At 37.3% G+C, this 23,387-nt stretch overlaps 2 protein-coding genes and 1 non-coding gene across 9 annotated transcripts in view; 2 read left to right on the top strand and 1 right to left on the bottom strand.

The window, feature by feature from the left end:
* Window positions 1-6,940, top strand: part of LOC107042093 (protein LZIC) — a 137,442-nt gene extending 130,502 nt beyond the window's left edge. Inside the window, exon 4 of the mRNA XM_015262972.1 lies at window positions 6,797-6,940. Coding sequence (XP_015118458.1) covers window positions 6,797-6,868 — 72 coding nt within the window. The 3' untranslated portion in view covers window positions 6,869-6,940. The remainder of the gene's footprint in view (window positions 1-6,796) is intronic.
* LOC107042092 (zinc finger MYND domain-containing protein 11) overlaps window positions 1-23,387 on the bottom strand; it is a 185,230-nt gene that overhangs the window by 28,323 nt on the left and 133,520 nt on the right. The gene's annotated exons all lie outside the window — the stretch shown is intronic.
* On the top strand, window positions 10,588-10,660 carry Trnaa-cgc. The gene has a single exon. It is a non-coding gene; the product is annotated as a tRNA-Ala (tRNA).

Below are 23,387 nucleotides of genomic sequence, written 5' to 3'. Positions count from 1 at the left end.
GGTACAAAGTTAGCAAAGAGATTAGCTCGGGGAGATCCTGGAATAAATCCCTTGGATTCTGCCTGTAAGGAACACGACATCGCATACTCAAAAAATCGTGAAAATATTTCAGCGCGGCACGACGCTGACAAAGTGCTTGCCGAAGAAGCTTGGCGACGTGTATCAGCACCAGACGCTAGTTTGGGGGAAAAAGCTGCCGCTTTATTTGTAACGAATGCCATGAAGGCTAAAACTAAATTGGGTATGGGTGTAAAAAAATCAAGTTTGGGAGTGAAAAAACGAAAGATAAGGAAAAAAAGAGGGGGAAGCCTAAAAAGAGGGTGACATTCAGAACAATCATCAGAGCTGCTAAAAATTCAATCAAATTAAATAACGGTTCATCTGATGCTATTAAAACAGCTCTCAATGGTGCTAGAGTAGCCGTGAAACAGAATGGTGGGCGAAGCAAAGTCAATATTCCGCGCGTGATTCCAGTCCCATCGAAATTTGGAGGAATTTTGCGGTTTCTTGTGCCACTATTTGCCGGTTTGAGTGCCACCGGGGCATTAGCTGGAGGAACGGCTGGAATTGCTAAAGCTGTTAATAGTGCCAAAGCTGCCAAACAACAACTCGTGGAAAATAAAAGGCATAATGAAACTATGGAGGCTATTGCACTCGGCCGAGGTTTATATCTTAAACCTTATAAAAAGGGGATGGGTTTGTACTTGAAGCCAAAAAACTATTGACGATGCTATCACGCAGGGCTCTAACAGACGGAGATCTCAGAAAATATGCAAAACTCATGAAAATTCCACATTTTCGAGGTGTTTTCATGCGTAATGGCTTACCCAAAAATGGACCATTCAAAAATGAATCAGGCATTATCAATTTGGATGATAGAGAGGGTTCTGGAACTCATTGGGTTGCATATAATAAAATAGGAAACGATGTCACTTATTTTGATAGTTTTGGGAATCTTCAACCTCCCACAGATCTCTTCAATTACCTTGGAGTTGGTAGCATAAAATATAATCATGAGCGTTTCCAGAACTGGAATACATTCAACTGTGGGCATCTATGTTTGGCATTCCTCATTGGGAGGTTATGTAAGAATGAGCATTGATGATTTTTCATCAGTTGACCTTGAGAAATCATGAGTGATTCATTGACATTAACAGTCTCAGGAGCGTCATCAGTTTTGGAAGTGCAATATTTTCCCCCAATTGAACTTTCACCTGAGAAAAATTATGTTCTCGGCCTAGTGGAATTTCTGACTTTCAATTCCATCCCGAACGTCGATACGAGCAATAATAAATTACACATAGGAGACACAGTTATCACTATTCCAACGGGGAGTTATGAAATTGATGACATTGCAAAATTTATTGTGAAAAGTGTGGAAAAAAGTGATATTGCTATAAATATCAAAAGCAATAATAATACTCTGCGAAGTGAATTGTTTTGTAATAAAAAATTGGACTTGAGACCTCGAAATTCGATAGGTCGACTTCTGGGTTTCACCCCTCGAGTTTTGGAAGCAAATAAAACTCATGAATCTGATCAGCCTGTGGCCATTCTCAAAGTGAATACCTTACGAGTCGAATGTAATATCACTACGGGAGCGTACAACAATAGTGATAAAGTTCATACAATTCATGAATTTTTTCCAGTGGTGCCACCTGGATATAAAATCATAGAAGTACCATCACAAGTTATTTATTTACCAGTGTCTGTCAGAACAATAGCTGAGTTACAGCTCCGAATTGTCGATCAAGACGGTGACTTGGTGAATTTTAGGGGTGAAAAAATCACCATCAGGCTACACATCAAGACCATTTCGTAGCCATGGGTATTGTATATAATCGCAAGATTGGCTATTCCTATAAAAATAACCAGCCATGGATCGCATCAATCAGTTCTCACGCTGGCTCCAAGGTGCTAACACCTCAGAACGTGAAGTTCCTCAAGAGTCTCGGCCTGGACGTGAAAAAAAGTGGAAAAAACGTTTTTGTCAGATAAAAATTTTATTCACTTGTTGGATACCATGGAAGAAAGCCTGAATATCAGAACCCCACCGGTGTTTGAAGAATCCATCGCTCACTATGAGATTCATGCGCATCAGCCATATGCCTCCACAGGGCTTGATAATAGCGATGAAATTCGCATCACTGTGCAAAATCAGGATCTCTGTATTTTACCGAGCAAAAGTCATTTGCACATTACTGGTAAACTGATAAAATCTGATAACACAAGGGTGACACTTACGAAATGTGTGAATAATGCCTTCTGTCATCTATTTCAAGAGATTCGCTATGAAATTAATGCTATCGCGATTGATAAAGTAAAAAATGCGGGTATAACTACTCTCATGAAAAATCTCGTTTCATTAACACCAAATCAAAGCCTCTGGATGGAAAATGCTGGCTGGCTGGGTGTTCAAGAGAAATTGAGTTTAGTCGACGCTGGTGGCTGCTTCGATATTTCCATTCCATTGAGTATCCTGCTGGAATTTGCTGAAGATTATCGAAAAATTATAGCCAATGTAAAACATGAGCTCGTTTCAATCAGAGCTCGTACTGATAATAATGCTACGGTTCAAACAGATGCGGAAGAATTTAAAGCAACATTCAGCAAAATCGAGTGGCTGGTCCCATATGTGACATTATCGGATACTAAAAAAATTGAGTTGCTGAATTTCATCCAGAAGGATCCTGCAATATCAATGAGCTTCAGATCGTGGGAGTTATATGAGTATCCAATGCTTCCAGAGACAACAAAACATGTGTGGACGGTGAAAACTGCAACGCAGCTCGAGAAGCCACGTTATGTTATTCTGGGTTTTCAAACAGGATGAAAAAATAACGATAAGAAAAATGCTAGCAATTTTGACCATTGCAGTATTGCAGATGTTAAATTATTCCTAAATTCCCAATGTTATCCATATGGAAATATAGATGTAGATATGGCTAAGAATCAGTATTCTATACTTTATGATATGTATTCAAAATTTCAATCATCATATTATGATCAGCAAGTGAATAACCCTTTATTAAGTAAAGCACTATTTCCAACGATTACCCCACTAGTGGTGATTGATTGTTCTAAACAAAATGAATCTTTGAAATTTGGACCGGTGGATGTCCGTTTAGAATTTGAAATGAGAATAAGTATTCCCACGGGCACTGCTGCTTACTGCCTCATTTTGCATGATCGAGTGGTGAATTATCATCCCATAAGTGGTGGGGTGAGAAAAATTGTTTAAAATTGGTTGGGGTAAGTGTATAAATTGAGTCGTTGAAGGTTCTAAAGTATCAGTCGCCATGGAGCTACTCGTGGATGTACAAGGTTTTCAAACGCTCTTCAACGAGTTCATCGTGAAAGAGTTTGCATACACAGTTTTGGATTCCGGAGCTAAGGAGCCGGCAGTGTGCTTTTTCAACCCCCCATTCGCATTCTCCAGTTTACCAGCAAAATATAGAAGTGTGAATCTGTGGCTCGAGCGTCATCATCACGGACTTTCTTGGTACTACGGAGGTAGATCCTATGATCAGATTGGAGAATTTGTGCAAGAGTAGGAAAATATAAGTAAAATTTATGTGAAAGGTGAAAATAAAAAAGAGCGGTTGAAAAAAATTTCCGGTCCTGTATTAGCACCGCTAGTAGTGAATATTGAAGAATGCTATGATGATTGCCCCTCACTCCCTCACTTCAAATATTTACCGAATCGTACATGTCCTTTCCATAGTTACTTGGATGAACCCAAGGTATGTGCTCAAAAAAATGTTGAACAACTCAAAAACTGGATACTGAAGAAAAGAATAGTACGATCGACTGATCGATCTATCAAGATTTACTATCAATTGAAGAACTTGAATTTAATGGATCCTGAGGATATTGCATATCTGCCCCATTCATTCGTGAGTTTCACCACCGCATCCAGTATTGATCAGGCTTGGGACAAGTTGACTGATGCTATGAGAGCTGACTGGGAGATTGCAAAATGCAGACGTTGTTGGAAACATTACCCAAGTAACAATGATGATGCTTTTGATGGACCACCTCCGATGATGAGCGATTGTGGGGATTGTAATAATTCTTCAAATATTTGAAAAAAAAACACAATTTTCAATTAAAAATCAGATTTATTCATTTTTTTAACCAGTACATTGTAATATTTTTCAGTAAAAATTTTTTATTAATAAAAAAATAAAATGAAAATATTGTGTATTTATTTTATCCATCCTCAAGTAAGTTAAGCTTCCTCATCTGCAGCTGCTGGTTTTAAGAACTGACCAAGAATAAAGTCATTATATTGTCCACCCAGGAATTTCAGCTCCATTTTACCCTCTAAAACGAGTGCCTGGAAATTTTCCCATTCCTCCGGTTCAGTATTGAAATAATTGGCTGCTCTTTTCGTCGCGAAGACTGCATGAAGACTCCCCATCCAAATGGAAAATTACACTTTCCCCGAATTTAGTTTTTGCCTTCTGAACGGCGGTGATGACGTAGACTTTTTCTGGCTCTAATTCTGCCATTTTCCTCAGAGGAAGATTCTCCCTCTTTGAGACGCTGTTGAATTTCTCAAAGTTCATGCTGTTGATTTTGCGATTTTGGTCTTCTGGAAATCTGAGCACAACACTTCAATGTCACTTTTCAACTGAATGAACCTTTTCAATTGATCGATATCCTTCAGCAGACGCTCAAGTCTATGTTTCAACTCACGCTGTTGAGGTATGTTCAAAGCCTGTTGTCGTCGGATGGAGTGCTTCTTCTTCATGAGGAGCGAAAAAATACAAACTGATGCTGTACCCCTGAACTTGGAGTGTTATATAACCCCCCCCCCCTTCCCCCTCGCCTTCACAGTTTTTTCCCATAGAATAAGGGTGAGGGGGATCCTTTAAAAANGCTTCTTCTTCATGAGGAGCGAAAAAATACAAACTGATGCTGTACCCCTGAACTTGGAGTGTTATATAACCCCCCCCCCTTCCCCCTCGCCTTCACAGTTTTTTCCCATAGAATAAGGGTGAGGGGGATCCTTTAAAAAAGTGAAAGTTTCCCTCAACCCTGCATAAAATGTTTTCTCAACATTTCCTGGAATTGCTCTTAATCCCTGCTGTGACGACGCATTCTTCTTATCTGAGGAATGTCACACTTTCTCCTTTCCAGGAATTGTACAAAAAATGATTTATGACCTTTTGCACTTAACCCTTGCTGTGATGACGCATTCTCCTTATCTCAGGAATGTGACACTTTCTCTTTTCCATGAATTGTACAAAAAAATGATTTATGACCTTTTGCACTTAACCCTTCTTATCTCTTATACAAACTCAAGAATGTTGAAAGCCATGACCCCCCCTCCCACGCGAATTAAAACCGTGAACTAAAACGCGAATAAAAACCGTGAATTAAAACGCAAATCAAAACCGTGAATTAAAACGCGAATTAATTAATCCCACCCTCGCCGGGTACCCTTCCCACAGCGTTGCACTAAAAAATCCGCGAACTAAAATCGCGAATTAAAACCGCGAATTAAATTGAAACCGCGAATTAAAACCTCCAATTAATCGGCCACCTACTACCCACTCGCGGGGCACCCTCAGACAGACCCTTCAGACTCGTCAACAGACCCTTCTCACAACATTGCACTCAAAAACCCGCGAATTAAACCGCGAATTGACAGCGAATCAAGCCGCGAATTAAATCCGCGAATAAAACCGCGAATTAATCGGCCACCTACCACCAACTCGCGGGACACCCTCAGGCAGACCCTTCTGACCCTTCCCAAAACGGTTGAGCCAGNTCCGCAAATTAAACCGCGAATTGACGGCGAATCAAGCCGCGAATTAAATCCGCGAATCAAGCCGCGAATTAAATCCGCGAATAAAACCGCGAATTAATCGGCCACCTACCACCAACTCGCGGGACACCCTCAGGCAGACCCTTCTGACCCTTCCCAAAACGGTTGAGCCAGACACGGCCTCATACATCTACTTAACAGGGCATTTACGCAAAAGACTGGAATAATCGACATTACATTTCATTCATCTCACGATGATGGTTGTCGTGTTTACCTCATCTTATTTCAAAAATATTTACAATGTGATTTATACATTCCTAAATTTTGTTTAAAATGAAAATTATTTTTTTTTAAACAAACAAAAATGTTTTCATACTTATTCAATCCCTTTCAATGAAAAAATACTCATAATTTACGGGGAAGCCAAAGTTTCAGTGGATTGGGAGCGCTTGAACTCAGCAGCGCACTGAACGGCGGGGACACCGCACGACTTCATAATAAAATAAATATCTCATCGATCAGTGAATGTCATTAAATAAAAATTTGACACAGCTTTCTTAACAACATTTGACACAACATCTATTTTTTTCAGATTTTTTAGAGTGGAACTCACGAAACTACAACAATTTTTTTGATTGTTTATTAAAAAATTGCAATAATATCAATTATTCCCGAGCAACCATTTTCTATGAATAACTATCCTATCTCAACAATAAAGCCTTTTTTGACTTTTTACATAAAATGCGTAGTTATTGAGATATAAATATTTTAAAATTTTCGGATTCGTAACTCGACAATAGCCTCCGTTGAAATAGCGTGGAATGCCCCATAAAGGGCCGTTATGGACTTCATGACATCCGAAAATAATTTCCCCGATAATAACTACCAATAAAATTCATTAAATTTTTGCTCTTTAACACGCTTTCCCTTGAGAAAAACCATTGTTTCTGCCACTGAAATATACTATATGTATATGAAAGCGTCTATCATAATCACAAATAATTTTTTTTTTCGTTTCAGAGGTCCGGAAGAGATCACCACAGTTCCTCAAAGTTGAGGGAAGAAGGCATATTCAACTGGATAGCACATTAATATTAATGTATATTAAATAACGATGACGTGATTTTTAATTATATTCACAGTGTAATCCAGTGTTTCAGCAATCAAATCACTTCATTCATGAATTAGTAATAACATTTCACATTTCATGCTCATTAGGTAGACCTATGGAAGCAAAATTCCACATTTTACTTATGCAATGTCATAATCCGATGAAAAATGAAGGCCTGAAGTGATATAATTTTTTTCAGATTTTCGATATGTGTTTTAGCACGGCCCACAGCTTTGCATCTTTCTTATGGCTATATACACGTGAAAACGCTAGTAAACTTTCAAATCATCATTATGTTAGGGAATTCTTCGCATTTTATTAGTATTTTTCACTGATCTTTTTCCAGTGAGTTGAACAATAAAGGAATTTTTTTTTTGCATTTTTCAACTCATTAATTATTGTTCTGAAAAGTAGAATTTTAGCTGAAAACTGAGCTTTTCCAAGGCATCTCAAAGCCATATAAATTGTTCTATTCCTCTTTCGTTTTCACTAAGTGATTATTCAACTATCCCACCATCATCTCAGAAAACGAGAAGTATTTTCCCCTATTCTAACTCGCAGAAAAATGCAAAAGAAAATTTTCGAATTTTTGGACAGCGTCAGGTGTTCGGATTAGCCCGTGCTCGTAATGAGAGCCATATACTGAAATGGAGACGGGCAGGCAAGTGATCGGACCTTTCTTCGGTCGGGACTAACCCCTTTATTACTCTCAATAATTAAAAGTGTACCCTTGAGTTTTTGATAAACAAATTTTTCTTTTTTTTTCACATTTTAATGAAAAATTAACATTTGTGGATTCCTTAAATTACAAAGATTCTAGCAACGCTTGATTGATAGAAATATCTCAATTTGGAGTGGAGTTTTTTCCATTGTAATCTTTATTAAACGTTGAAAATCAAATTCTAACGGTAATTTCTAGTGTGATCTAATTTCTATCCGGTCTGTCAGTATCGTAGTTTGTCTGATAAATGATGATAGCAAGATATTGGTATAGATAAGTACTATAAATTATATAGGGTTCAATTGAAACTTGAAAAAATCGTATGCAAGGAGAAAAACTGAACAAGTAAGATAGGGAGATTGAGAAACATCTAATTCGTTAATGTCGCAATTTTTTCCACGAAAAATCGCAAGTTTTATTTCAATAAATACTTTCAAAAATTGTGAAACCAATTTCGGAGGGCGTTCTTTTTTTAGATATTATAAATCATGAAAATGAGTAAAATAGAACTACTAATATTCCTTACTCGAACAATATTTATATATATATTTAAGAATAACAAAATGGAATCGATTGAGTAGTTTTGAGTCATAAAAACTACTAAAAGAAAATACAAACAAATGATGATTGTTCAAAAACTACTGAATCGATTGGACTGGAATCGAACATAGTGTTAGCCCTCCCTAATCTTTTTCAGATTTCTTGAAATTATTTCAACCGTTTCTTGATTCGATTTTATAAAAATTTACCATCGAAAAGGTGACGGTGGGCGTTCGCACATACAGACATGATCACCAAAGTTTCTATTTTTACATTTCAGATCATTTTATGTCATTTCCAAGGAAAATTAAAATATGTGAAGATCAAACGAATTCAAAGCTTCCATTTGAAAGCTAACATATTAATTTAATCTGCACTGCTTGAACTCTCCGCCGATTGATTATACAAATAGTTCTCGGGTGAAAACTGCAAGTCTTCTCTGGAGCAACCCGGTGATAATTCTCGGAATTTCTGTACAACTAACATTAAATTTTGTTTGCTGGTTTCATCTTTCGTAAGTAAATCGTTGTATTCACTTATGAGAGCAACACTCCTCTCAGCAAGATCATTTGTCACGTGAAGTGATTTGATAATTTGCAAAGCTATAGCAAAATCGTCTTTCGTCATCCATGTGACTGGATCACTATCCAAAAAAGTAGGATCGAGTCTCAAAATTTCGAAAAATTTTCATGTATTCTTAGTTACGAAGGAATCAAGACTTAATTCAGATATTGATGATATGTCTTTGATTCTTATTCTGCTCCTCTTTCTATTGTTATTAAGAGCAGGACGAGATTTGATGGCTTGACACATCTTTCTCTTACAATCTGCACTCACATTTTCGTCGAAGAAAGCGAAAGCTATTAATTCATCTGATAAGTACCAAAGGTGAGTCACAAACTTGTCCAATGCAGCTTTCCATACTTTCAACGAGAAACGATTAGAACAACTGGCATTTGCTGCCAATTGTTGTAACAATTTCAAATCTTTGCTTGGAGCTGTCATTGAATTCGTCGCCGTGAACCAAGCTCTCTGGTACGAAAGTACAATAAAAATACATATATCAATTAAACCTGACTCTTCTTTGGGCGTCAACTTAGGATAGGATTGGTCTCTGAAGAAAAAAATTTTGAGTGAATAGATCGCTTTGGACATCCACCTAGCATAGTGAATGGGACCCAAAGCTCGGAAACGGTTGCCTTTTGTCAGATTTCCTCCCAGGAAGATTACCACCAGTTCTAGGAATTCCCTGTAGCCCATTCGGAGGTTTTTATCCTATCAAGTGGACAGAGAAATAGAACATTATCCCATCATGGACGAAAAATGAAGCGAAAAGTACGAAAATTTCGACATGGTACTAAACTTCAATTGTGCCTCAGCAAAAGTGAGAATATCCGACATATCATCATGGCGCAGTGCTTTCTTGACAGTGGCGTCATGAACTTCTGGTGAAAAATTGTTTTTATCCATATTGCTCCATTGCCCTTGGAACCTTCTGAAAATTTGAACGTCGGGCCCAGAAGTGCACCCCAATACTGATTCGAAAGATGCTTTCAAAAGAAGTTCGAGGACATGATGGCGACAGGCTAAATGCAGAAGATCCCTTCCAACAAGTTCTTCAAGTAAAATACATGCACCATTGGCGGGGCCTGTATTGCTCGCGGTGGTATCAAAAACCATAGTGCCCACATTATCGAGGAGGTTCCATTCCTTCAAATATTTATATACTGCCTCTGCTTGCGCTTTCCCGCTGCCGCTTTCGAGTCTAGGAACACCAAGCAATTGATGTCACTCATGACCCGAGACTAGGATCGAAAGGCGATCAATTTTCTTGTATTTGTCTTCCGGCGCCGATTGTAGTTTACCGTCCTAGTGTACACCCACAATCTCAGTTACTTTTAATTTTGCTTCATTTCGGATGCCATCTTTAAGCAACTCGCAATGTCCGTGGCGATTCCTACGGATAGTTTCTCGACTCAAATATACATCTTCTAAAGTCATCCCGGCTGCTATAAGGGTTGCTGCTAAGACCCGTGCGGCCATTCGATAGCTAATTTTGGTTCTATCCAAAACTACCGTGAGATTTGGACTCATGATCTTTTTTTTTTGGGGCTCGAAGATGGCAATTTACTCGTATAAGTGACATCTATTTCTTCGCCATCTTCCATTTGCTCCAATAATTCATTGATATCTTCATCGTCGAAAATATAATTGGCATAATTCGTGGTAGTCTTACTTCGATCAACTGAGAAGTCAAATGAATGAAAAATTAATGGCGAATTCATGAGATAAATTCCCAAATCTAGATACAGGGGAGCTATTTCCTCAAATCTGTTTATAATATTCCGTCTCAGAATTTCAGGGATTCTCTTAGAATTCTTTGATGCCTAAAGGAGGTTAGGCGGTGTTTGAGGTGAATTTGAGAGTGAATTTCTGTGGTTCCCGGTAGCTTAGTCGGTAAGAGTGCCCGGCGCGCATCTGGGAGACCCGGGTTCGATTCCCGGCTGGGTGAAGCGGAAATTTTTTCTCTTTAAATTCTAATTCTCTTAGAATTTTTTTTTCTTTTTTTTTTTCTTTGACGGAGTTTACTCTCCGTCAAACAGTGCAGATAAAATGTAGGAAAGCGAGCCCAAATTGAGCTCTGCGAGTCCATAATTAGTACAACACTTCAAATTGTTTTTATTGAATTGTAAAAGAGAGCTTTTTCCATCCCACGGATCACAATGTGAATAAAAAATTTCCCTTGATTCAACATTCATCGGAAAATCTCCATTAATGTTCGCAAAAGATCGATTGTTATTTCACACACATTCAGTCATTAAGGAATGAACAAGAACCTTTTAAATGTTTATTTCATAATAATCCCCATTTTAACAGAAAATGCTCCTTTTATTGCAAAATTGGCGAACTCTCTCTTCAAGACATAATAGAGCTGTAAACTACCCTCGAAAAAGGGTTTAGAGAAGGACAAAACCATTATTAACATACTAGTGAGTAATTTTTTTTTAATCGATAGATATTGACACATAAATCAAATTATCCTAATGGTTTTTTGCATTTCGAGTGGGGCGCATATAAGAAAAAAACTAAAACCCTTTGAAAAAGCCTTTTTTCCGAATTGTGAGGAAATGGTCAACTTTTTTCAATTTTTTATGCAATTCTGTTTTAAAATTCTGATCGAGTTCTACATTTTTTGTCGTGTGTGTTTTTTCGATTGATCACGTCTTGAGCTCGTGATTTCAGTTAGTTTATAAATGTTATTAAAAATGAAAGTACTAGTGGTTTTTTCTCACTGAGCTATAGCTTTCAATATTTAGATGCACTTTTGTAAATAGTTTTCCTATGTTTGGATGATGCATTCATGAAAAAAAAATGATAATATAGTGGGGAATCCATCTGGGATAACTTTGGTGCATCAGTAGCGCTTCAGGCGGCAGAGAGTGGGGGTAGGGCAAACCCATATTAATGTCAAAGAGTGGTGGAAGAGGCGATTCAATTCATTGGGTCAAAGAAATTGGTCTTTGATACTATATGTTTCAAGCTTTGTACATTTTAATAATACCTTTTTTTTCAAATTTTCGATATACTGAGAATATTATTTTCTTCATGGACAAAATATATAGCCGAGAAAAATATGTGACATATGTAAGATCAATGTCAACTATCTTTTTGGGGGAAAAATGGCATTAGGCAAACACAACTCCATTTCATAGAAATATTTTTTGAAACAATTTAATGAATTTCATAAGGATTCTTTGAGATTAAAAATCTATATAATGAATCAATCAGTCAGCTTTTCAATAGCATATAAGGTCATCTAAGACTCATATACATATATTGTAAAGATTATTATTTCATCGAAATTTGCAATTCATATAATTCACGAAATCAATGTGATTGATGAAAAACATTGAAAAAAATAATAAATTAGTAGACACTGTATTAACGTTTTGGAATGATTCATTAATTATGATAATTTTTGGCCCCTCAATATGAAGGAATACTTATGAAATTGATTAAACTGCTTGAAAATTACCCCTATAGAGTGAATTTTTGAGAAATATAATTGACCCTGTGTTGAATAAATTTTACGCCACTCTTTCAGATTGATATGACTGCGCCTAACGTCATTTATCCCGCAAATATATCTTATATTTATATTACATATATATATTTTCCCCGGCAATATATTTTGTCCATGAGAAAAATAAAATCCTCAATAGATCCAAAATTCTAAAAATCCAAGGAAAAGAGTTACTAAAATGTGCAAAACTTAAATTGGGACGGGACGGGTCGGGACGGGACAGGTTCGATTACTGGTGTGAGCTCTGGTGAGTTTAAGTGAGTTTGATGATAGTGCTATAATGGAGGTGTAGTGGTTCCCGTCACGTGGGACAGGACAGGTTCGATTCCTGGTGTGAGCTCTGGTGAGTTTAAGTCAGTTTGATGATAGTGCTACAATGGAGGTGTAGTGGTTCCCGTCACGTGGGACGGGACAGGTTCGATTCCTGGTGTGAGCTCTGGTGAGTTCAAATTTACTGGGGGAATGAGTGATTCCTCAAATCAAAATAAATAGTGGGATTATTATTTATTACGATAACCATTCATACCAACATACTTTGTTCCAATGATTCCGTTATTTCTTGTCTTTTTTCTTCAGTACTATCATATGATGTTGCTGTGTCAATGATTTTATCTAAACGACTCTTTTCTCGTGCTTTTCGATGGTCGTTCAATATAATTCTAGCATCTTCGTTCTTCATTTGATTCACTTGGGTCTGATGAGCGATATCGAACAAATTGTCTAAAAAATATTGAAAATCAATAATCTTCTGTTGTGCCGAGGGATATTTCTCCTTCCTAGATCCTAGCTTGATAATAGATTTATAGCACTGCACTAATTTCTCCAATTTAGTTATTGCATGCGACTCCTTCATAATTGGAATGCTTGCATGTTTCCAAAACAGAGCACACATTCGCACAACACACATTGCAGCTTGGCGAGGCACAAGTTTCGGTGCAACATGCCTCGTGTAATAAAAGTAACATTGCAGAGCTTGTCTATTTGAAGGCAATTGATTGCCATCAATATCCGGGATTGCCTTACCGATTAATAGGATATCCAACGTTTGTCGCGTTTGCGGCATATTGGCGCTTACTTTTTTGGATTGTAGCAGAAATTTCAACTCAATAACCGCTCTAAGGTTAACTGTTCGGAAGTCTTCCTTTGACTGACCTTCAGAGCAGCTAGTGAAAATTGCTAGCGGGCGTTTTGTGACAAGAGTGCCAAACTAAGTGAAAACATTAGCCCAAAAGAGATGGAGAATGAGCGAGACATTTTGCGTCTCCAATCATAAACCGCCGCTCCGTGGTTCATAAAGGTCTTCAGGTAATATTCGGTCTTACATACCGACCAAGTAAATTACTTTTATTGTGGATTAATTATTGTAGCCTTCTAAGAAAATACATGAAGAATGCAAAACATTTTAAAATGGTATTGAATAAAGTTTTCAATATTTTCTCTCTGAAATATTTTTTACACATAAGTTTTCGCCTTCATCTGTATCGGTATACACATAATCTTTTGCATTTTGGGGTTGGCCGTTTTATCTAGTCGTTATTTCATTTCTGTCATATGATTTTAAACTGCGGAAGTTCAGACACAATTACATGACGACTCAAGTAATTGCGACGTTATTTATTTCGGGAATTTTTACGGAATTAGAACGAAAAAATGACGAAAAATTGCATAAACAACAATTATTCTCTTTCAATTCCGAAAATGTCGGTGAATACAAATATAATTTCAACCGGAGAACTGATATTTATGAGCTTTTGCTTGAGAGAAAAATGTCATCCTTGATCCCATATATACATAGGGGGAACGCACGCTATACGGATAGAAATTGCGTTTTTGTGCATAATTGCTCCATGCAAAAAGATCCGAGTTTTTACTCGAAGTTTCTCAAAATTTGTGTAAGAAACAATACTTGTCATGAAATCGACATCAAACGTCATGATTATGGTTTGAAATAAAATTTTTACGTGTTTTTCATGGTACTTTTTCAAAAAGTTTTTTCTCCCTGTTTTGCCTAATTTATTGTTGAACTTCAGAATCTGTGAAATAGACAATTTATTTTTCCGTTCCTCTAAAATTTAATATTTTTCAACGTGCGCTGTAGACAAGCAGGAAATGCATGGGAAAGGGGCAGAAATGAATATTCCATACAGTGGACAAACGGACGAAGGTACAATTGTCCTTTATTATCTAGGAGATGCCCACTGCACCGGCCCAACATTCCCACTACCTGACCCACGACCGCCATAAAGTAATTTGACTTTTCACCAAAGATTATGGTTACGAACTGCCCGTAGGTCAGGTATTTTCTTGAAACTTTGAATCACGTGTGCCGTGTGAAAAAACATTTCGAAAATCTAAAAAAAATTATATCACTACATCTCTTAATTATCCATCGAATTATGACATTGCACAAGTAGAATGTGGAATTTTACTTCCTTGGGTCTAGATAATGCTCATTACACCAGATCAGATCGATACAATTTACTCCAATTGTTCACTGATTGTCTTACTTGATATCGTCGTTCACATCATTGAGATCCTAAAGCTTATTTTATAAACATTTGAATTTAAAAAGTTTCGAATTCTTATTATCAGTTTCACATGATTGATTAAGAGGATTATCATGCGCAGGAGGAAAGCAGTACGTACATCAGCTAAGGAAGAAGAATTCCAAAGAATTCGGCGAGAAAAAAATGCAGCTCGACAAGGAGCATATCGTCAAAAGAAAAATGCAAAATCTAATCAGATTCCAAGCTCATCTAATCCGCATCGATTTGTTGTTGATCTTGAAGTTCCGCAACAATTATCTGCGCAAGCCCCTATCACTCATGATATATCTTTAACAAACCATGTGGAAATTAATTCCCAACGAATTATTGAACTTGAACATGCTGAAAATATGTCCTTAAATTTTCCTGCTATCGTTCAACGTGGAAATGTGAGGAATGACGATGAAAGAATCAATAACACAATCGAACATTACATTGGACCAATGAATATATTATGCACTCATTGCAACACAATTCATTTCGCAGCGGAAAGAGTAGCACGACGTGCTAACTCATCCAATGATTGTTGCCAGATCCACCTGCCATTTTAAGAGATCTATTCAATGGGACACATCCACAATTACATCATTTTCGTGAACGTATACGCAGCTATAACAATTCGTGTGTTTTTGCGTCTTTTAACGCCAATTTAATCAGTTTCAGTAATCAACGTTCAGGACCATTTTGCTTGAAAATACAGGGTCAAGTTTAGTACCAAATCAATACGTCTTTCCATCTTATAGTCAATGAAAATCCATCTTATGGTCAATTATTCATAATTGATGAAAATGAGGCGGCCACTGTTCGGTGTAACATAATGTCTACATTAAACAGAGAAATTGATGAAGCTATTGGTGCCACTCTCTATCACAATAATACTTTTACCCAATCCTATCAAATGATGCATGACGAATTACACCGCGCAATACTGGACTCAGGTGTAGAGCCTGAGATGCAATTGTTGTTCTTAACGAGACCTGGCCTTGATCAAAGACGATACAATCCACAACGCGTCAACGAAGTAGCTGCAGTGTTCACAACAAACGCTGATGGGGAAATTCTAGATTGCTATGTATCGATTCGCAATAAACGAACGAAAAATTTAACCTATGTGAGTTTCATGGATCCTAATGTGGAACCCGGGAAATATATCCTGTGTTATCCAATCGGCACACGTGGCTGGCATGCAGAAATGCCTTTAGTGAATCGACCCGGAAGAGTTACACGCGCTGCTTACGTGAAACATCGAATAGCAACTCGGGAAAATAATATTTTCTTGATGGGTGGACGATTATTCCAGCAGTGGATAGTTGATAATTATGTAAAAGTGGAGAAAGGGTGCATAACTTATGCCAAACTCCATCAAAAAGATCTCCGCGCGGACAGTTATACAGGATTTATGGATTATTTACAAGGAAAAGCCAGTGAAACAAATAGTCAAGTTGGAAAAATGATAATTTTACCTTCTTTATTCATAGGATCTCCTCGAAACATGTTGCAGTACTATCAAAACGCAATGGTCATTGTACGACAATTTGGAAAACCAGATTTGTTTATCACTATGACATGTAATCCGAACTGGAGAGAAATGAAAGAGAATTTACTGACTCATTAAACGGCTTCTGATGGGCCAGACTTAGTATCCCGCGTTTTTTATTAAAAAAAAAAAGGTTAATCCACATGATTGTATCAGACAAATTATTTGGTGAAGTACTTGCATATATCGATATTGTTGAATATCAGAAGCGCGGTTTGCCTCATGTGCACCTATTAATTACACTCAAACAAAATTTTAAAATAACCACTCCTGAAATTGTTGACAAATATATCTCCGCTGAAATTCCTGATCCTGATGATGATCCTGTATTGCATAGCATTGTCATGCGCAACATGATTCATGGGCCATGTGGAGATTGGTGTAAAGATAAAAATGGTAAATGTTCTAAAAAATTTCCGAAACCATTTCAGACAGAGACTATGATGGATGATAATGGATATCCTATTTACCGGCACAGAAATACAGGTGTTTATGATCGTACTAACGGAACTTCAACGGATAATCAATAAGTAGTTCCCTACAATGATATTTTACTGAAATATTTGAACTATCATATCAACGTCGAGATAGTAACATCAATAAAGTCTGTAAAATATTTATACAAGTACATATTTAAAGGCCATGATGCAGCGTCCGTTATAGTTAGTGATTCTGATGGTCATGGTAGCAGTGTTGTGAATCATGATGAAATTCGAAATTACATAGAATCGCGGTATGTCAGTCCAGTTGAAGCCTGTGATCGAATATTTGGAAGGCCATTACAAGAGAGAAGTCATTCTGCCATGCGATTGCCGGTGCATTTACCAAATCAACAATCTGTAGTTATTGAGGAAACCGCAGATGACGATACCATCCGAACTGCCTTACAAAAGAAGACGATGTTGATGGAATATTTTTCCTTGAATCAACGTGATCCAAACGCTAGATAATTCACATATGCGGAAATTCCATCTCATTACGTATTCAAAAAATCACCGGGCACAAGTACATCGAGCTGACAAGAACGTAAAGCACAATTCAATACCATCGGACGGATGTATTCTGTTAGCCCGTCTCAGACTGAACTTTTTCGACTTCGGTTATTGTTGATCTCGCGAAAAGGAGCTGTGAGTTTTGAAGATCTTAGAATGGTAGATGGTCAAAAATATGCTACATATCAAGATGCATGTGTGGCACTGGGCTTAATTGGAAATGATTCAGAATGGGATCGCGCTATGACAGAAGGAGAAATTTGGATGATGCCTTGACAGCTACGACATTTATTTGTACGAATTTTACTCTATTGTCAACCCAATAATCCAGAAGCACTATGGGAAAAATTCAAAGATGCGATATCACAAGATTTCCAAAAAAATTGCAGCACGTCTCAGGTACTAAGTAAAGCGTATCATGATATTAACACATTTCTTTCCCGCGAGAACTCTGATATCAGTAAATTCCCTACGATGCCACCACTAACAGAATTTGAATTTAACACTGATAATAACGATGAGGAGGATGAAATTTCATTTTCACTTCAACAGCATGAGGAAATCGGAAGAACACAATACAATAAATTGAATCCCCAACAAAAAGAAATTGTTGACCGAGATTTGGATATTGTAATCAATGGACGAACAACTTCTAAATCATGTTTCTACATTGACGGGCCAGGAGGATCTGAGAAAACATTCGCATATACTACTCTGTATCATCTATTGAAAGGTAAAGGCAAGAACATTTGCACAATGGCATTCACCGGTATTGTAGCAATATTGCTCCCAAAGGGGAAAACATTACATAAAACGTTTGGAATGCCTGCCCTAAATGATGTCTGATTCAGTATCAAATATCAATTCAATCGAAACACGCTCAACGCCTTCGGGAGGTTGATATTTTCATGTGGGATGAAGCACCCATGGCTCCAAGATACTGTTTAGCATTGATTGATCGAACATTACGTGATTTTACAAAGACAGATTTACCATTCGCAGGAAAATGCATGCTCTGAGCTGGAGACTTCCAGTTAAACCTCATGCGACCCGGTCTGAATCAGTCAATTTATCGATTAAATTCTGTCATTTGTGGAAACATTTTGTGACCTTTGCCTTGACTGAAAATATGATAACTTTACCAGGAGAAGCCGACTTCGCAAAATATTTTCTCATAGTGGGGGACGGCTCAGCTAATGACAATGATCATAATTTACAAGTTCCAGAACAGTGTTTAGCTCCTACGACTGATGATACAGCCGAGAAAATGTTCATGACTTTCATTCATGAGCGTAAGTATGACGAATTATCACAAACTGTAGTCCTATCAGCACGGAATATCGATGTGGAAGAGATTAATTATAGGGTAGTCAATTTATTAGATGAAAAAAGTGAAAAAATTTATCCCGGTATCGACAGCGTAGAGAACTGCGATAATGGGAACATCTCTGAAGCAATAACAGAATATTTGAATACTCTGAATCCTCCAAATTTTCCGCCGTATCATTTGCGATTACGTAATAACTGTATTGTCATACTAATTCGCAATCTCAGCATCGATGAAGGTCTATGCAATGGCACGCGACTACAAGTATTAGAATTAGCAAATCATCTCATAAAATGTCGAATTCTCACAGGTGATAAAACTGAAAATATCGTGTTTGTGCACCGTATCACATTGCATTGTGGAGATGTTTATCCATTCACATTCATGCGAAGGCAATTTCCAATCAAATTAGCGTTCGCGATGAACATCAATAAAAGCCAGGGGCAAACTTTCGATAAAATCGGGGTCGATCTGCGTAAAGATGTATTCAATCACGGTCAGTTGTATGTAGCATTTTCACGTGTTCACTCATGGGGATCTCTACAAATCTACTTACATTAGGTGGACAACGCCAAAATTCTATCATAAAGAATAATGTATATAAAGAGTTACTCCATTGATTTAATCTGAAAAAATGTTAGGAATTTGTTCTTTCATTATCAATGTTATAACAAATCAATAAAATTTTGGTAAAAGACAAAAAAATTGAAATTAGCAGTGAAAAAAACAAACGAAACAAAATTATTCATTCAAACTAACTCAAAAATTACAACGCCCTATAGCGCGCGTTCGGTCTCGTCAAAATAAATTTTCGGAGCATCATTGGGGGACCCAGCCGCCTCCGCGATCGATATACTGGACTGTTGGCAGCTGTTCTTTTGTTAGTTATTTTGCGGAAATTCAGATTTTGGCGTTTTGAGGAGAAAACATACTGGCGCTCAACTTTTGGTTTGGGAAATTTGGTCGCCGAGGGCTGCGTATTTTCGTACCGTTCCGCAGAGGTGGGAAATATGTCACAGTGTGTATTGGAGGGAGGCACATGATCTAGTGTGGGTGAAGCCGTTGATGACTCTATGTTCGAATTAGAATCCGTCATTATGGCAGTCACGTCAAAATCAGAGGGAAAGTCGTCGCCAGACTGGTCGAGGTCGGATGTGCTCAGTACGTCGTCGTTACTAGGCGACGAGTCAGTCAGTGGACACTATCAGCCAGAGAGTCACTGATATCTGCGGGCTCAGAGTCAGGAGGAGACCTTTTGCGTTTGTCTTTTTTTGAGTTTTGAGGGAGCACCCCCAAGACTGATGGAGGTGGATCCTTGATTCTGGCCAGTGACAAAGCATTAGGGAGTCTCCCGCGCCTGAGTTTGGGAGTTGAAACTCTTTGCGACGGAGATGAAGGTATGTTGATTCTGAGTGTTGTGGGTACCTGACATCTCCCGAATACTCCAAGAGACTTGAGAACAGGTGGTCAACACTCGTGCCCATGTGGGTAGGTGGCAGTCTAACCTCACTTTCGTGTTTACAAGTTTTCGTGTCAGGAAAGAACCGTCCTTCCGATTTAATTCATCAAAATCAACTCTATTTTCATTAGATTTTCGTAACGTTCACTTACTTTCACATGTGGTTCACACAATTTTCCAACATTCCTCGCCCAAAACCTCGCGCAATTGACGAAATGTTCGCAGTTTACTCCGTCATCTCAGCCTCCTCGATAGAATAATATAAGATACCAATTTGAAGATCTCGATGAGATCCTTAAATTAACATAGGATATAGCCTCGCTGGTTAAGTCGCAAGCCTCGATAAATGGCAAAAACTGTCATTTTTGGCCTGTGACATAACGTGAAAAATGAAAACAATCTACGATAGCTTGATGAAAAACCCAGCATCAGGATTATTATACACCATTTAGAAAAACAATAAATACCCTTCAAAATTTTCCATCGTTTTGAAGGGTCTTTATCGTTCTTTAAAATGGTATATAAGTAGTTTCATTCGCTTGACCGACAGTTGCAGAAAAATCCGATCCAAGCTGGATTCACAATAAAATCATGAAATCTGATTTTCTGCATAAAATCTTTTATAAGTCAATAAAAATTGGAGATAAATGAATAAATCAGGGGTCAATTTCAAGGTAACTTAATATATTTTTACCTAGGAAAGTAGGAAATATTTTTACAGATTTGAACAGAAATTGAGCAAATCTCGTCATTAAGAGGAAAAACGTGGAAATTTTCAAAACGTGATATGCCAAAATCGCTACATTATCGCTTATAACAATTTATGTCGTAGATGGAATAGATAATATGAGGTATCGATTTGAAGATCTCGATGAGATCTTCAAATTCAGATATCATAAATCCCCGCTGATCAAGTCTAAAGCCTCGCTAAATAGCAAAAACTGTCTTTTTTGAGGTGTGACATAACGTTAAAAATGGACACGATCTGCAATAACTTGATGAAAATTGAGTTAAGGTACAATGAAAGCGAAGAACCCCACGAAAGACCCACCATCTAATTATATTCATCGGAAAGAGCACATTTTCTTCTATTTTTCAAAATTTTTTTTCGAATTTTTCACCTCTTCATTAAAAAAATATGATTAATTTAAAATGTACACGGCGCAATGGGTGCGGAATGAAAATCGACGATTTTTACCGGAAGTGAGTTGCCTACAAAAAAAATTAACGAAAGATCCTGAAAAAAAGCCCACCACTGTCAAGACTGGTGTTCGCTCGACATCTCCTGAACAATTCGACCCACTTCACCACGGATATTTTGCGCAAATAATTCCAACAAATAATTGCAGCAGAACAATCTCACCCGTCATCCTGAGTGTGGGGAATTTTTTCCCCTAGCATTCTAAAAGTGTCATGGCCGTTGATAGCTGTCAAAACATTGGGCCCACTCGTGAATATTGAGAAAAAGGTTTGTATTTTCTTTTCTATTATCATATTTCGTGATAAAAATCAAAGTAAATATTGGGAAAAATTATGTAGTAGTGTTCGCTTCCTTTTCGTAATTTTTTTCATGGAATATCAGAGATTTGGAATGGAAACATAAACATAACCTGCATCTCGTTAAAAAAAAGTGATTTCTAAGTGAATAATTTTATTAACAGTGTACACTTTTTTCACCTCTGAACAATTAGCACATTTTATCATAAAAATAGATGCTAAACCGAATTTTTTATCGTCTTCAATCATCAAAAAACCTAGTTGTGCTGAACACGAACACACCATCTGCTCACCAACATAACCAATATCAATGATTCGAGAGCCTTCGACAACACACTTTGGCTCGGTTTTAGACTCAGCACGAGCTCGCTTCGTTGGATTATAAGTTTCTAAGTTGCTAATGCGTTTTTCACGGTACTCAAGTTGGGTTTTTTAAAATAAATCTTCCACTGAGTCGTACTCGATCCATGTTGAATATTATAGAGATCAAGAATGTTTACAACTGTCACAGAAATTCCCGCGCGTGAAGTCGGTGGGTTAGGTTGGTTATGTTAGTAATAACTAGGGATAATCAAGTGCGTCTTTTTATATCAATAATTTCGGAAAAAAGTGCTTATCGTGAATGCATATGTATCGGAATAATTTCAATAATTTTTTTCCAATTTATTGTAATTGTCTAGAAGTTATTGGCATGAATTTAAGAAATAAAAATGAACATGAATTTCAGTGGAGCTGTACTTCCGGAACGAGGCTTTCATTGTACCTTAAATGAGGTTTATCAGACATCATTTTGAAGAACATATAATGTCCTTCTAAATAATATATTAATATTTCAATCTAGTCCATTTTGAAGTATCGAAAAATCCAACCACAGTGAATGTTTCAAGTCAAACAGAAAAATTGGATTTTCTCCTAAAACTCTCATAAGTCAATGAAAAATAGTCAGAATTGGACAAATCAGGTGTCAGTTTGAAGCTTATTCAATATTAGGTGTGTGAATATGACTCCGCCCTTTCCCAACAGATGTCGTTTTTAGTATTGCTTATGTGCACTAATAAATGGCAACACTTGTATTCGATAGTACTTTATGTCAGCTGTCAAACGCACTACGTGACATTCGGTTGAAATGTAAGCAACAAGTGTTTTGTCCTAGAAGTTAGCAATAAATTTTTAAAAATAGAGGAGGATAAAAAATAACCCCATAGAAGGGGATTTTGCGATCCGGTGATTTTGTGAACTAGAAAAAAAAAGTTTATTTCATACTTGAGGGGGGGGGGCGATCGCCATACGCTTGCACCTAGAAGTTTGGAATCCGATTTATGAAAGGTCATACACATAAATGAACATCGTTAGAGTCGAAATATCTCGAAATTCGTAAGACAGATTCCTCATTGGTTAATCGCATAGGCATGAAGTTGGTTAGTTCTCACCCGCGAAATTTGAATACGACGAATTCGTCACATAGTGCGCGCTCCACGATCTCGTGGTCCTTTAAGCCTGAGAGGTCAATTTAATGGAGAAGAAGACGAAAAACGTGGAAAATGAATTTACTCCCAATAGTCTATTTCAGTCGCAAATCATCTCTGTTGAAGAGAATAGAACGATAGGTGGATGTTTGGTTGTCAAGGGTTGTTGATTAATTATCAATTAAGATTCGTTAATTGAACATCGAAGTATTTACATGTATCTTCATAGAAAATACATTTATCAATTGAATATCTCGTTTATCTTTCTTTATAACTGCTAATTACTTCAAGAGGTTATGAGCCGAGTCTCACGACTGAAATAAAAGGAAGA

Source organism: Diachasma alloeum, unplaced genomic scaffold (genome assembly GCF_001412515.2).
Source record: "Diachasma alloeum isolate Michigan unplaced genomic scaffold, Dall2.0 Dall_scaffold_00413, whole genome shotgun sequence".
In the NCBI taxonomy this organism is placed as follows: Eukaryota; Metazoa; Arthropoda; class Insecta; order Hymenoptera; family Braconidae; genus Diachasma; species Diachasma alloeum.
This window is presented reverse-complemented; position numbering and strand designations above follow the sequence as displayed.